General features: G+C 51.2%; 7 protein-coding genes across 7 annotated transcripts; 5 read left to right on the forward strand and 2 right to left on the reverse strand.

Moving 5' to 3' along the window:
• The first annotated feature begins 12 nt into the window (after positions 1-12).
• On the forward strand, positions 13-1,425 carry BKA58DRAFT_372868 (ribonuclease H-like domain-containing protein). Its single transcript, XM_046169170.1, has one exon. It carries the CDS (start codon positions 73-75, stop codon positions 1,144-1,146), a length of 1,074 nt encoding a protein of 357 aa, XP_046031056.1. The 5' UTR covers positions 13-72; the 3' UTR covers positions 1,147-1,425.
• A 128-nt stretch (positions 1,426-1,553) lies between these two features.
• BKA58DRAFT_464163 (aryl-alcohol dehydrogenase-like protein) lies at positions 1,554-3,355 on the forward strand. Its single transcript, XM_046174899.1, has 3 exons — positions 1,554-2,210; positions 2,260-2,624; positions 2,678-3,355. Exons 1-3 carry the CDS (start codon positions 1,996-1,998, stop codon positions 3,268-3,270), a joined length of 1,173 nt encoding a protein of 390 aa, XP_046031057.1. The 5' UTR covers positions 1,554-1,995; the 3' UTR covers positions 3,271-3,355.
• Positions 3,356-3,540: 185 nt separating this feature from the next.
• On the forward strand, positions 3,541-4,461 carry BKA58DRAFT_303512 (uncharacterized protein; the record flags this gene model as incomplete). Its single annotated transcript, XM_046166977.1, has 1 exon — positions 3,541-4,461. The coding sequence occupies one exon, from the start codon at positions 3,541-3,543 to the stop codon at positions 4,459-4,461; it is 921 nt and encodes a 306-aa protein (XP_046031058.1).
• A 1,345-nt stretch (positions 4,462-5,806) lies between these two features.
• On the reverse strand, positions 5,807-6,283 carry BKA58DRAFT_396487 (uncharacterized protein; the record flags this gene model as incomplete). The annotated part of the gene is made up of 1 exon (XM_046171363.1): positions 5,807-6,283. One exon carries the CDS (start codon positions 6,281-6,283, stop codon positions 5,807-5,809), a length of 477 nt encoding a protein of 158 aa, XP_046031059.1.
• A 270-nt stretch (positions 6,284-6,553) lies between these two features.
• Positions 6,554-7,329, reverse strand: BKA58DRAFT_14772 (uncharacterized protein). The gene is made up of 2 exons (XM_046164718.1): positions 7,266-7,329; positions 6,554-7,204 (listed from the first exon to the last, which is right to left on the reverse strand). Exon 2 carries the CDS (start codon positions 7,154-7,156, stop codon positions 6,746-6,748), a length of 411 nt encoding a protein of 136 aa, XP_046031060.1. The 5' UTR covers positions 7,157-7,204; positions 7,266-7,329; the 3' UTR covers positions 6,554-6,745.
• A 279-nt stretch (positions 7,330-7,608) lies between these two features.
• On the forward strand, positions 7,609-9,304 carry BKA58DRAFT_14785 (Metallo-dependent phosphatase-like protein). The gene is made up of 5 exons (XM_046164722.1): positions 7,609-7,755; positions 7,818-7,941; positions 7,997-8,087; positions 8,136-8,316; positions 8,368-9,304. Exons 1-5 carry the CDS (start codon positions 7,727-7,729, stop codon positions 9,296-9,298), a joined length of 1,356 nt encoding a protein of 451 aa, XP_046031061.1. The 5' UTR covers positions 7,609-7,726; the 3' UTR covers positions 9,299-9,304.
• A 1,339-nt stretch (positions 9,305-10,643) lies between these two features.
• BKA58DRAFT_14788 (uncharacterized protein) lies at positions 10,644-14,263 on the forward strand. Its single transcript, XM_046164723.1, has 3 exons — positions 10,644-10,862; positions 10,915-11,123; positions 11,169-14,263. Exons 1-3 carry the CDS (start codon positions 10,723-10,725, stop codon positions 14,168-14,170), a joined length of 3,351 nt encoding a protein of 1,116 aa, XP_046031062.1. The 5' UTR covers positions 10,644-10,722; the 3' UTR covers positions 14,171-14,263.
• The last annotated feature ends 34 nt before the right edge of the window (positions 14,264-14,297 follow it).

Genomic DNA, 14,297 nt, shown 5'->3' on the forward strand with positions numbered 1-14,297 from the left:
AAACGGCCAACATCCTCGACAACCACTGACAGGACGACATTCACACCGCTATGCCGCGCAGGTGACGACAACATGGCTCCAATCGATCTCGGCACTCTGTCCAGCAACTGGAAGATACTGCAACAGCGACTCAAGCCCTCAACGCCGGCGACACCTCCGAAGAAGAAGTTCGAAGACGAGCAGCAGTCTTCCCTCAAGCGCAAGAGACCTCATCACGCCAATGGGAAGCACGGAGATGCATCACCAACAGCTGTAAACGGCTCCCAGAAGAACACACTGCGAAAACCTTTACCCTCGAGGAAGCGACAGAAGATGGAGGAGCCCGCGTCTGTTGGCGCCTCAGCCAAGCAGCACAACGCCAAAACCCTCTCCAAGAGCATCTCAATGCCCTCCCTCAAGAAGACACCCCTTCTGAGCGATCCGAAGGATGACGCTGCGGCGGTCTCCATCCTCGAACCACACCCCGACTTCCCCGACATAGAAAACGAAGGCGTATCAGAGGTAGCGCTGCCCGGAAAGTACGTCGCATTGGATTGTGAGATGGTGGGAGTTGGGCCAGAGCCTAACCGTGACTCTGCGCTGGCAAGAGTGTCGCTAGTCAACTTTCATGGCCATCAAGTCTACGATTCCTACGTCCAGGTACCCCGAGGAATCGAAGTTACCGACTATCGAACCGCAGTCTCTGGTATCGAGCCTAGACATCTCCGCAAAGACGTTGCGCGACCCTTCGACGAAGTACGAAACGACCTCAAGATCCTCCTCACCGGGCGCATACTCGTTGGTCACGCGGTGAAGAACGATCTCGACGTGCTCATCTTGAAGCATGATAAGCGCTTCATCCGCGACACATCCAAATTCTCAAAGTTTAGAGAATTGGCTATAATACCGGGGCGCACACCAGGCTTGAAGCTATTGGCAGACAAACTCTTGGGTGTAGAGATTCAAGTCGGTGCTCATAGTTCGGTTGAAGATGCTAGGGCTACCATGGCACTGTTCAGGCTGGAGAAGGACAGCTTCGAGCACGAGATCAGGCAGAAGTACGGAAACATCCGCCTCGAAGCAACTGGGCCAGAAGTCGACGTTGGTGGTGGTGAAGAAGTAAAGAAGAAGACCCGGAACAGGAAGAAGAAAAAGAAGAGGAACTAGAAGGCTGGGATATGTACTTTCACAGTTCCTGTTCTTCTTGGTCTTGCTGCATTTACTTGGAGTCTTTCACGGCACGGATACCCTGAAAAGTTTACATGTACTTTTAAAGTTACTATTGGATCATGTATTGTCGGTAGCTTCCAAAGCTTTGGCTAAGGTTGCCCTTGTAGCTACCAATACATCAAATATCTTCTCCATGTGTATCTAGCAAAGAGTCGTCTTCTGATGCGCCTTCGCGTGTTCCGTGTATGGGGCAACCTCAACCCGAGACAGAGTGTGTTACACCAGAATTCGAATGTGCAATTGCGGCCAGGAATTCTGCACTCTGGCTCGTTATGCACGTCGCTGACAACGCTAATGTTCTTACATCCGCCAAACTTGTACGACTAGTACGCTACCTCCGTCAACTCCACCAGGAATTTCAATTAATTTCTGAGCTGGTCCAAAGTTACAAAGGTGACCAAGCTTGGCGTCGCCTACAATCGTCCGACACGTGAAGCTTGACGATGTTTTGCTCGGAGCTTAGCGGAGATAGCATCTGCCATGACCAAATATCCCCACATCGAACGTGAGAGACCTCGGGATGGTGCCCCTCCATGGTCTTAACGCCATCCGACGAAGATCGGCCCCGACAACCGTCGGTAGTCTCGACCTTGGACGCAATAGACGAAGAGACCGAAGATGGACCCTGAGGTACTCCAGCGTAACACGTCATACGCATGTAAAGACTCAGGAGATATAAGAAGAGGCCATGTCCTGCAATGACCCCCTCACAATAGCTCGCACATCATTCTTCAATTCTTGAACTGAATTACCCTTCCAAAGTTTACCAACCACACCTCCTCCAAGATGCCTTCTCCATTTGGTGACGCACCCAAGGCGGCGTCCCTCCTGGACTTCCACCGCGTCATGTCGCCCACTGCTGGAGTCCGCGTCTCCCCTCTTTGCTTAGGAGCAATGAACTTTGGCGATGCGTGGGAGGGCATGATGGGCAAGTGTGATAAGAAGACTGTGTTTGAGATCCTTGATTTTTTCCACAAGCAAGGTGGCAACTTCATTGATACGTAAGTCTCGGAGACGTCATGATGATTACAGAAGCTAACATTGATGTAGCGCAAACAACTACCAAAACGAGGAGTCCGAGACCTGGATTGGCGAGTGGATGAAGGAGCGAGGCGTACGACACGAAATGGTCATAGCCACCAAGTTTACCACCTGCTTCCCTGACCCCAACAACTCTCCTCGACAACGTATCAACTACGCTGGTAACAGCACGAAGTCGCTCCGCGTCTCGCTTGAGGCATCCCTCAAGAAGCTTCAAACTGATTACATCGACCTGTTGTACGTGCACTGGTGGGACTTCACAACATCCATTCCGGAATTGATGCAATCACTCAACGCCGTCGTCAACTCTGGAAAAGTTCTCTACCTAGGAATTAGCGACACGCCTGCCTGGGTTGTCAGCAAAGCCAACGAATGTAAGCATCATGATGTGGCAAGATTTGGCATCCATAACTAACGAGATATTTAGATGCCCGCAACCATGGCCTCCGTGGCTTCAGTGTCTACCAAGGTCGCTGGTCCGCAGCCGAGCGCGACTTTGAGCGCGAGATCATCCCAATGGCACGCGAAGAGGGCATGGCTCTCTGCCCCTGGGGTGCCCTTGGTGGGGGTAACTTCACCACCGAAGAGAAGCGCAAGAACAACGAGCAAGGTCGTAACTTTGGCCCCGCTTCCGAGAAGCATATCGCAATCTCCAAGAAGCTTGAAGCCGTCGCCAACCAGAAGAAGACTCAGGTCACGAGCATCGCCCTAGCCTATGTACGCCACAAGTACCCCTTCGTGTACCCGATCGTTGGCGGTCGCAAGATCGACCATCTTAATGGCAACATCGAGGCGTTGGCAATTGAGTTGAGCGAGGAAGAGATCGATGATATTGACTCCGCTGTTCCTTTCGAGATCGGCTTCCCTATGAACTTCCTCTTCGAGTTTGGTGGTAAGAAGTTCAAGAACACCATGACTAGCTCGGATGTTGGTCTCCTGGAGTACGCTGGACCTCTGGAGAGTGTGCCAGTACAACAAGGCCCTAAGCCACATCCGCTTCAGGGGTACGGAGGCAACTAAGAGTACAAGTTCTAGAGCCTAGATGTAAATGATAGCCAAGCCTAGATCTTCATATATGAATTCAAATACAATTTTGTAAATTCCACGTTCATCAGTAATACTCACATCTTGCTTTATGAACTGCATCTTTCTACCCGTTTCTGCTGTTGATCAAGAATCATGCTCACCTTGGTAGTGGGACCAATCAAAATCCAAGCAGGAGCCCCACTTACACACTCTTTGCACTTTCCAATTCGCTCGCTCAATGCAGCACGACACAAAGCACACACCATGGACTCTCAACTTATCCCGCTATCCAATTTCAGACTACCAGACCACCCAAACGCCACATTAAAGCTCGATGGCTCCCCTCTCAGCATCATCGACCCTTCCACTCTCACAGCCGAGACCACTATCGAAAGCATTACCTCAGCAATCGGGCTAGCAACAGTTCTGTACAAATGGCAACCAAACGCTCTCGCAGCCTTCTTGGATCTGGATGCCTGGTTCTCCTTCACATGGACATTAAGCATTGCCGAAGGCACACCCGAGGGATCTAAAATCGAAATTGGACGCATAGGCAACCAAATTACTTTCGGAAGCCTGGACAGCAGTGGCGATAACTGGACATTGATGCTTACCTACAACATCGTTCTGGAAGGTGAAGAGAGAGGCAAGTGGATACCGAATCCCAAAGAGAGCATGTTGGGCGAGAAAGACGTCACGGACCCGGAGGAGATTGATAAGTTGGGTAAAGAGTTTGCGGAGAAGATTGTGAGGGAGAAGAGGTGGGAGACGGGGAAGAAGATGAAGCATAGGTTTTTCGTGGAGTATGCGCCGATGGATGTTTGGGGTGATGGCATACCGATGAGTCCGCACTGGCTTTATGCGTCTCTTGACTTTTCGAAGTGTACGGCTTGCAAAAAGACGGGTGTTGCGTTGCAGCGATGCGGAAGATGTGGTACGTCGACGTACTGTTCGGATGTTTGTCAGAAAGGGGACTGGGCTGTGCATAAAGATGTGTGCACTATGAGCATGGAAGATAGAGGACAAGCGATTAAGTTATCGGAGAAGGGTGGGCTGATCAAGTGGGATGCGGAGAAAACGTATGCGAAAGAGGAAGGGGAAATGAGTGCGATTCCGAATTTTGAAACACCGCAGGTGAAGCGGAGGATTATGCAGGATACGGATGTTAGTGGGAAGATTGGATGAAGAGAAGAGAACGATGACTTTTTTTTTAGTCAACCCAATGTACCAGCGGAAGCAGTACCCAGCAAGGGTATACTTGTAGCTGCACGCATCATAACGTTGGCTTTGGTTTCAAAGATCATGTCGCCGACAGCGCGTCGGCCTATTCCAGCCTCAGGGGAAAATCAGGCGTTGCCTAGACGGAGAGATGAATAATATACAAGTACAATCCTTGAAAGCTCATTTGATTGATATCTCAGACCAAGAAAAATGTCTGATAGATGTTAGCTACTCCAAATACAATTACACATATTTCTAGACTAACAGCAACGCATACATGTGTCTCACATACCTTCTCTCTTGTTACTACCGCTTCTACTTCAATATACAGAGTTCTCCTACAGTACGTCCGAGAAACTCCGCCAGCTTCTGTTGGCCCTGGTATTCCCCAGCTCAATAAGGTTACATTGCTTTCTGCCCCTCCCATCAATCCAACGAGGGCACTTGGTCCAGTGGTAAAACACTCAAATGCAACGCTAGAGTCATAGCCTTGGCACTTAACCGTGCCAGTGTAGGGGTCAAGATGCCGAGCGCGCTAGGATCCCAAGCGTAGGCCCCAGGGTGGATTATCTGCCCTCAAGTCTATAGCAGACTAGACACGACAGCTTTCGAGAGGCATGCGTTCGACTCGCATAGAGCCCAGTTATTTTTGCGCCTGCCGTTGCTTTGATTGTAAGCTAACTGTCCCGGATACTGAGGCTTTTCGTATTCTATTGTGCTCAGTACAGCTGTAGTACTACTAATCTCCCCTCATTTCCCTGTGGCGAAAAGCCTAAGAAGAGACAACAGGTGATTAGATCCGTAACGCTGAGCATGTATATTGGGTGAGTATATTGCCTATCCTTTTGCGGCTTGCATGAGGAGTTGTCCATTTTGTCCATATACATTGAAGCGTGGAGTTTTCCATGTAGACCAACGTCTGCCAGGTAAAGGTAGGCACCTAACGTGATATCCCAGATTTGTCTCTGTTCTGTGCTTCGTTTGAGGTTATTTATACAGGCATTCCTCGGTCTTTATACATGAGATTGTTCATCCTCTCATCTGGTAACAGACCAAAGAGCATTTAGTCCAGTGGTATGACGCTCGTGCCAAATTTCCGTGGACCTTCTCAGGGGCGGGCGCTTAATCGTGCTTTGGACTGTTGATACTGATCTAGGTCCACTCTGTTTATAGTTCGTGCAAGTCTGAAGCAGATGCGGATGCAACCAGAGATCTAAGTTCGAGTCTTAGAATGCTCATCCTCTCTTTTGCTTCGTTGGTGGATGTAGCGCGTGCCAGTTTGGTGGTAGTTCGGCATCGTTGTGGTCCCTCATTTTTTGGCCTCCTTCTTCTTTTCTTTATCCCACTCTTTTTGCTCCTTCATGAACCTCTCCTTCTTGTCCACGTAGCCCTCGTGCAACTTGGCCTTCTCCCAAACCTCCCTAAAGATGATGCTAGCCTCCAGTTTCTCATCTTGCCCCTCGTGGCCCTTGCTTCTCTCTAGCTGCTCTCCGGTCTTCTTGTCGTACTTTCTTCCTCCAGCATGATTTGCATATCTCTTGGCCCTGGTCATACCCATCTGCAAGAACTTGCGGGACATGTCCATGCCCACGAAGTCATCCTTCTTGTCGTACTCCAGAAATTTAGCGTAGATTTCAGACGACGACTTTTGTGCGATAGCAGGTGTTTTGAAACGCCACAAAGGGAGGATTTCGGACTTGTAGGGCTCGAATGTTAGCACACCTTGTTCACCGCGGCCGATGCGGTAGCTCATCCGCTGGGATTTCGGTAGGGGCTCTGAAGGCATTTTGATCGCTTTCTTAATCATCGACCAATGACTTCGGCGCTGGTGTTGAGTTCAAAAGCGTGGGCAGCGAAGGGCGGTGGTTGGTGAGGGTTCATGACGTAGTTCACGCTACGCGACGTGCGATCACGTTGCTTTGCGTTGCACTACCCAACACGGGTCAGGGTCTCGCTGTCTGCACCAGAGCACTGCGATTAAATCTCCTGATGCACATTTTCCTCGCATTCTCACGAATTGCAGAACAGTGCTGTGACGGACATGTACACAGATAGGAGTGGATGCTGGGTTGTTCGATCAGGACCGGGTCCTACTTATATACAGTCTAATGCAGCCCTTTCTAATATCGCGGTATATTTACAGGTGGATGGGTGCGGTGGTCGTACTGGCGTGGCTGTCGTTTCCCACGTGTGTGGGCGCATGCAGCCGTGATACGTTTGTTAGTTAAATCTTCTCCCAAGCCTCCTGTTATTGATTGTCGTTCTTCCCCCGGGGTTTGCACACCATCTTCTCGACTCGTTGCAAGATGGTCAGTTGTTGCTCTTCTTTGCCCTCGTCGTCTTGTACACCCAGCACCTGCCCAATCAGACCACCAGGCTTGGGCACTGGGCATTCCCTCTTCGCCGCCAATTTCTCCTCGATCAGGCGCTGCCTCCTCCGCTCCTCACTCATGACTCCATTGCAACTCTCGTCTTCCGGCACTCTCCGCCGCCGTCTCCTCCTGTTCTCTGCTGTGGGGTCTGCGGAATCGGCGAGTGTGCGAGGGTCGACCGGGCAGGGTATCAAGTGGGGAGCAGCGACGACGAGAAATGAGACCATGAGCGTCGTTCCGAAGAGCGAAGTTGTCATGCGCGACCGCGGGTGGAGGTGCGGAGGCATGTTGTGTGTGTGGGTTGAGAAATTAGAGAGCGAATTGCGGAGGCATCACTGGGCCTGGAGAGTCGTTAACAGCTGGTGGATAGAAGTCGTGTAGTAGCCAATATCATACTGTGCCAATTGAGATGCCTCGAGCAGATGTGGACGGCGGGGGAGCGGGGTTGACGGTGGTGATGGTGTTCTGGTGGAGTGCACATGGACGGCGGAGCTAGCAGGTCGGGCTTGGACCGACATCCCTACGCATTCGCATGCCCGCTGTGGATCTCTCGCCCTCGACCTCCACCAGCCCACCACCTTGACTTGTTCACCTACCAAAGAGCTCCCGCCCTCCAACATTCGCTATCTTCAGCTTAATAGTCCTACACAACTATCACATAGCCACAAGACCCGCACATTCACTGCATCTGTAACACGCCACACGCGTACCGCCACCCTCCATACTGTTCGCGCCCACCAGAATCTTCCGTTACGAACAGCTTCCATAGCTGCAGACGCATTACGCACGCAATTGCCAACCAAAGACTTCATACGTCCCGAAAGCCCTGCGCGGGCGTATAGCGCATAGCTGTCGCCATGAGCGCCGGTGGTAGCGACCTCGACAAGTATGGACAGCCACTCAGCCGACTAGCAAATGTACGATATATGGGGCTGACACCAATCGCAGAGCTATCCAGCAGCTTCGCGCATGCCGTCCGATACCCGAGAACCAAGTCCGAGAGCTATGTTACAAGGCACGCGAGCTGTTGATCGAGGAAGGCAACGTGGTCGGGGTGGATGCGCCCGTCACGGTAGGCACTATACTGAGTTGGCATTTGGGCATAGCTAATCGCATGGCGTGGCTAGATATGTGGTGATATTCATGGACAATTTCACGACCTGATGGAGCTCTTCCGGGTCGGTGGAGACGTACCGGACACGAACTACCTCTTTATGGGTAAGCCAACCGAATCTTGCCATGCTCCTTCATACTGACTCCATGCAGGAGACTTTGTTGACCGCGGTTTCTACTCGCTCGAATCTTTCCTCCTGCTCCTATGCCTCAAAGTCCGATATCCAGACCGAATAACACTCATCAGAGGCAACCATGAGTCTCGCCAGATCACGACTGTATACGGGTTTTACGATGAGTGCTTACGGAAATACGGCAGCGCAAACGTCTGGAGGTAGCTCGCAATCCCACGGTCTGGATCTAGAGTCAATGCTAACATTGGCAGGTATTGCTGCGAAGTCTTTGATTATCTAGCCCTCGGTGCTCTCGTACAAGGCGCCGCAACATCGCTCCAAGCCACCGATGGCCCCATAGCCGAGTCCAGCAACGCAGAGAACATGCCCGACATTGACCAAGACATCGAGATTGAAACGCTCAACGCGAATGGCGAGGTTATGTACCGCTACGCGCGCAACTCAGACTCCCAGTCAAGCGCCGCTTCGCAAGTAAGCGCAAACATGGGCTCTTCGTCCCCTGTTGCCCCAACACCCGGACGAGTTGGCCCTGCAGGAACGGGCGCAACTTCGTCTGCCAACGGCTCAGCTCGAAACGACACCGGAGCCATTTTATGCGTACACGGAGGTCTGTCGCCACTCGTCGACTCAGTGGATAAGATCCGACTTCTGGACCGGAAACAAGAAGTGCCACACGAAGGAGCTATGTGTGATCTCCTCTGGTCCGACCCCGATGAGATTGACGGGTGGGGCCTGTCACCGCGTGGTGCAGGCTTCCTATTTGGAGCCGATATTGTCAAGACGTTCAACCATAAGAACGATCTCAGTCTCATCGCAAGAGCACATCAATTGGTCATGGAAGGTTTCAAGGAGATGTTCGACTCAACAATCGTTACTGTCTGGTCAGCGCCAAACTACTGCTACCGTTGCGGCAATGTAGCCGCCATCTTGGAACTTGGCGAGGATGGATCAAACGCTGGTTTCCAAAGGAGGTCAAACGGCGACAGAGCAGGTGGTGGTGGAGGCTGGGTCCTAGGCTCGAACGCTGGACCAAATGGCGAGAGGCGATTGAGTTCCGTACTCAACGACACTTATCAGAAGAATAGAGACGGTCCAGGACGGCGGTACCGGGTGTTTGAAGCTGCTCCCCAGGACTCGCGAGGCATGCCGGCGAAGAAGCCAGTGGCCGACTACTTCCTTTGAGGAACGGCAACATTACCGCTGGAATTGGAGTTGAACAAAGCTCGAGGATTGGATACCAGGCCTCGTCAGGCCATCCCCGCGTTGCCTATGGGCTTGCTGTAGAGCACATCCTGCAATTGAGCTTGGGCGTTTGGAGTTTGCAATAAGGGTGCAATGAAGCTTACGCGGCGAAGACACCTGGCGCTTGATGCTGGTTGAAGAGATATAAGACTCCATTGTTGCTATACCGTCACCCAACCAACGCTCATGTGCCGCCATATTTCTGTCATATCTTCATTTCCCCCGGCGCATTAATCGTACAACAGGTCTGAAACCACTCCGTCCATGCCGATAGCCACCTCTGATGAAACCCTGGAACGCTGTGGGATGTTGCGAAGATGGGATGCGACCACCCTCCCAGGAATAGCTACATCTGACGCTATGCATCGACGGCGTTGAGTGTCGACCTCATTATAAAGTCATCGAACTAACGCAAACATTCGTTAGCTTTCAGAGCCCAGGTTTTGCGGTATCGTTCCAGCACCTACCGTGTACGGCTTTTACGTATCCCAAAGTCTGTGAGGACAAGGGCGCAACCATGATTCTCGTCCGTGTTTCCAAGCTCAACATCTGGTATTTGTCAGAAGCAGAGTTAGGACAACGTTGAAGATCAATCAATATACCGACTTCCGAGCGCGCGATCTGACGACGAGGCATGAATTTGCGTAAGAAGTATGCCAGGAGAGGGATGCAGGTGGCTAGTAGAGTCACAAAAGCTATGATTGCTTCAACCGACCAGGAAGACATGGCGAATTGTTCCAAGGCTACTGATAACTGTCAACGCAGAGCGTGAGGAGCGATGCGACGTTTGAGAGGGATGTGCTTTCGAGGAAGAGCGCAACCTTCATCCCGTCTTTATCATATGCTCGAAAGCAGAATCTGCTAATGAAGCCTCTACAGAATCTGTAATGGTACTTTTGCAGATTTTGCATGATTGGACAACATGGCTGCGCCTCCATTCAGCCCAGCATTACAGGGTGGGCCATCTTCACAGAATCTCGCTTTAACCAGCCTTGGTCACTTGTTGTCATCATACAACCCAAGATTTTGTTGTGCGATGTGCTGGAGTTCCGTGCCACCCGCAGGTTTTGCACAATTGGTCAGTTCCGCCAAGGATCGTTGCCCCGTTTACAGAATCTTGCGGCAGCACCATGCAGCCAGGTTTTGCATGATTGGTCGGGTAGTACGCGGCTGACTGAGGTAGGGGAATCGAAGTCGTGTTGTTAGTGCACATCAGACGTGGCGGACAGGCGCAGCATGCATCAAGCACGGCTTGAAACCCAAGCTTGGCCGGTCAAATATCTAGGCATGCTCCAAAAGTTTCAGCCTGCTCGTTACCCTACTTCTTACTCTCTTCCCCTCAGCCTGACGCTTCGCTGCACAAGATGAACAACACTGTCAGGACTGACAGACTCGATGAAGCAATATGGAATCGCTATCGTACAACGATCGAGAGCCTATACTGGGAAAAGTCACTCGATAAGATCGATGCGCACATGAAGAAGCATCATGGTTTCGTCGCTAGGTACTTCCACTCCTGCTGCAGCAAAAGTAAAAGAAATTCTAACGCTCAGAAGTAAATCACAATACGAAAGGCATTTCCGCAAATGGGAACTACGGAAGAATCTGACCACGGCCGAATGGGCAGCCACTATCAGGTATTTGATGAGGAACTCAATTGATCTCGAGCAAGTCGAAGTGTTATTCAAGGGACGCGGAATCCCCCAAAATAGAGTCTTGCAGGAGATAGCACGGCGTAGCTCGTTTGCTAACACCCTACACCATGGTGAGTTATGGTTTGATCTAGATATTTAGTGCTCATCGTACCCAGGTCCCCATCGGCTTCCCAAAGATATCGGCGTACGACGACGGTCATGCGCCCCAACCATGGACACCGCAAACGGCCTTCAAATCATACCAGCTCCTGCCACAAGCTCGTCTTCTATGCAAGCCGAACTAGACTTTGGCCTATTCACGATTACCTCGCCCTCGATACACGGCCTCAGCTTCAACAAGCCCACCCGTGTTGCCGAGTATAGCTTGCCATTTTCCTGGACGCATTCTATCAATTTTGACTCCATCTCACAGAGCCTCTCTTCTTCCCAGCAGTTGGTGAAGTGGACGAAGCCTTCCAAGATGCAGCTCGATGCGATCTTCCATTCAAAACATTGGCCGCTCGTGGATACTACATATGGAAGCCACAGTACAACACTTCCCATGTACGCAATCGCGTCACTTGCCAACAACATATCGTCGGGCGACCGTACAACTTCAAATGATGCCTATGCACTGTTAAAGACGCTTCCTCTGGGTGACGTTTCACGAAGCTTGAAGGCCCTCCCGACTCCGATTCTGGATGCTATCAAAGAAAGGGTGTTTGCTACTGCTGTCAGGGTTGGGGATGTGGATCTTGTATCAACCATGCTTGAGTTGGACATGGACCCTCACGAGCAGGTCATGATGGACTGGCCGTCCGAGTCGAAACCAACCTACCCACTTCAGCTTGCTGTAGCTTCGGGTCATTTCGCGGTTGCGAAAACACTATGTATGCACATGTGTCGAGAGGCAACTCATGTACAACTTGACGAGCTGATTGACCATGTTGTCGAAGGATATGAGTCCAATCGTTCTCATTACTCCAGACATTCCGCCAAACTCAGCGAATCAGAAAAGACAGAGCTGATGTGCATCGCTCTTGACGCTGGGGCCAAACCTCATCAGAATTTCCTCGGGACTGATGATAACAAAGTTTCCGTGACATCTCTTAAGCAGCTGGTGGAAGCTTCGGAGGTAGGGATCATCGCATGGCTGGAAGCAGGCCTACTGCAACATTATTTCACCAAGGGAAAACACGGGACGCACTTGGAAGCGCAAAACTCCTTAGCTAGAGACGTTCTGCAATTTGTTCTGTACAGCCAACAGCACTATCTGCCGAGGGGAGACCCAAGACTCAGGACAGCAATTTTGGGCGCACTCCATGCTGCTCTCCGTCCGCACAACGAAATGGCTGTGGAGACGATTCTGGAAGCATTCAGTCTTCTGGGGTATCACCTTAACGACGGAGACCCTCACATAGGCAATTTCGGCGCATCCGGATCCATTGACAGATCGATTCTGGAGGCGTTTGACAACGCAGACTGGAGTCTAGTGGCGTCTTCGATGATAGAACACAAGTCTATGGCAAATACTGATAAAGTTGGCTCCTTTGTAGATCAAGAGTCAGCGCTCGACGATGCCATTGGAAAGAACGACTTAAGGCTCGCGTACCACAGGTACACCCTATTGAACGAAAAGCGAGCTCGAATTCGTCCTGGGCCACGCATTGTCGAACTCGCGATCAGCCTCGGCGACTCTACCTTTGCTATCACCTTCGTCGAACAGATGGAAGACTGCTCCCGTTTAGGTGTGTTAGGCCTTCTAGCTATGTTGGAAGGTACTCAGATCTCGACAGTCAGTACCCTTCTATTACGGAATCCCATTTGGAAGCCTGCATTGGAAGCTGCAAGCAAGGACGACGATCTTTGCGCCTTAGAGACACTGTATTTCCACGGTTTAGAGGTACCGTACATGACTTCAAAGAGATTTGGTGCTGTCCTAGACCAGAGTGAACTTCAGCTGTGTTTCCGAACTGTTGCTTATCATCTTATGGCAAAGAACGACTACAAACTCTGTAAATGGCTGCTAAAGCTTGGCATGGATCCTGATGAGCTCCATGCATCTTGGGATCATCAAGTGTACGTGGGGAAAGCACCGGGATTGCATTGCTCTCTTCCTGGGGGCATTGGCCCGTTATATCTGGTGGGTGATATAATCTTTACGTTGCCTTCCCTCCTTGCCGTCGCAGCTGAGAAGAGCAACATAGCTTGGATGAGGTTTCTTATGACAGAAGGTGTCTCTGTTATTGATTCGATGGCGTTATTGCGAGCAATCAAGTCAAGAGCGACTGCCGCCACGATACATCTCCTCCTAGACGCAGCCAAGGCAGGGATATCTTCAATTGGACGAAGCGTCTATGGTGTTGCGGCACTTCGCCAAGCGGTGAGGCACCGCGACATCTCTAGAATCGACATTCTATGCGATGTTGTCAATATCGATGAGATCGAGCCGTTCACCGAGGAGTTTCTGAAAGAGAAAGCGGCTATTAGCCCTCTAGGTGAAGCGATCATCGCGGACGACTCCGAGATGGTACGGCTATTGTTGAAGCGCGGTGCCAGTCCAAACGCATACGTATCCTTTAATGGCTTGAGAATGTCGAAGCACATCAAGAGTCACATACAACGAGTGACTCCCTTACTGGCCGCTATCGACATACAAAGTCTTCCCCTGGTGAAGATCCTGGTGGAGCATGGGGCGGAGCTGCAGTATACGCGCAGTATGGGTATCAGTCGCACGCCTTTGCAAAGAGCTGCCGAGACTGGTAGCTTCGATATTGTGGAGTATCTCACCGACCAGGATGCGATTATCGATACAGTCCCAGTATACTCTGGCGGCACCGCGTTGCAACTAGCTGCTTTGAATGGATTCTGCGGCATTGCAGCGTTTCTGCTCGAGCACAGGGCCGATACAAATTACCCGCCGGCCAAGGGCGATGGGCGGACAGCTTTCGAAGCAGCAGCAGAGTGGGGCCATGTCGACACGATGTCGCTTTTGATGCAGTGGAACGTCAACCTCGATGCACAGTTTGGAGAGCTTCCCGAAAGTCAGTACGAGCGGGCTCGATGGTTTGCCGAGCAGAACGGGTTCATGGCATCAAAGCGCTTCGTCGAACATCTCTATGGGCAAAGGACGAGAGACGAAAGTTGGCCTGCGGGTTTGGCGTTGGATTCGATATGATTTATGTGCTGATAATGCGGCGAACTGCGGACACCTCTAGAACGCGTCTTGTGTTAGTTCAAATAGAATGCGCCACTCATACCTTGCCCAGGTTTACAAGTTGAATATGCTTACTAACTTGAGCGTC

Source organism: Alternaria rosae (assembly GCF_020736505.1).
Source record: "Alternaria rosae strain MPI-PUGE-AT-0040 chromosome Unknown BKA58scaffold_1, whole genome shotgun sequence".
In the NCBI taxonomy this organism is placed as follows: domain Eukaryota; kingdom Fungi; phylum Ascomycota; class Dothideomycetes; order Pleosporales; family Pleosporaceae; genus Alternaria; species Alternaria rosae.

What these genes read in the sequence shown, in the direction of transcription:
- BKA58DRAFT_372868 (XM_046169170.1), top strand. Translation starts at nt 73, where the DNA reads ATGGCTCCAATCGATCTCGGCACTCTGTCCAGCAACTGGAAGATACTG.
- BKA58DRAFT_464163 (XM_046174899.1), top strand. Translation starts at nt 1,996, where the DNA reads ATGCCTTCTCCATTTGGTGACGCACCCAAGGCGGCGTCCCTCCTGGAC. An exon ending in GGTGGCAACTTCATTGATAC is followed by an intron (nt 2,211 to 2,259) that starts GTAAGTCTCGGA and finishes ACATTGATGTAG; the next exon opens with CGCAAACAACTACCAAAACG. An exon ending in TGTCAGCAAAGCCAACGAAT is followed by an intron (nt 2,625 to 2,677) that starts GTAAGCATCATG and finishes CGAGATATTTAG; the next exon opens with ATGCCCGCAACCATGGCCTC.
- BKA58DRAFT_14772 (XM_046164718.1), bottom strand. Translation starts at nt 7,156, where the DNA reads ATGCCTCCGCACCTCCACCCGCGGTCGCGCATGACAACTTCGCTCTTC.
- BKA58DRAFT_14785 (XM_046164722.1), top strand. Translation starts at nt 7,727, where the DNA reads ATGAGCGCCGGTGGTAGCGACCTCGACAA. An exon ending in GGTGGTAGCGACCTCGACAA is followed by an intron (nt 7,756 to 7,817) that starts GTATGGACAGCC and finishes CACCAATCGCAG; the next exon opens with AGCTATCCAGCAGCTTCGCG. An exon ending in GGCAGCGCAAACGTCTGGAG is followed by an intron (nt 8,317 to 8,367) that starts GTAGCTCGCAAT and finishes TAACATTGGCAG; the next exon opens with GTATTGCTGCGAAGTCTTTG.
- BKA58DRAFT_14788 (XM_046164723.1), top strand. Translation starts at nt 10,723, where the DNA reads ATGAACAACACTGTCAGGACTGACAGACTCGATGAAGCAATATGGAAT. An exon ending in CATCATGGTTTCGTCGCTAG is followed by an intron (nt 10,863 to 10,914) that starts GTACTTCCACTC and finishes AACGCTCAGAAG; the next exon opens with TAAATCACAATACGAAAGGC. An exon ending in TGCTAACACCCTACACCATG is followed by an intron (nt 11,124 to 11,168) that starts GTGAGTTATGGT and finishes CATCGTACCCAG; the next exon opens with GTCCCCATCGGCTTCCCAAA.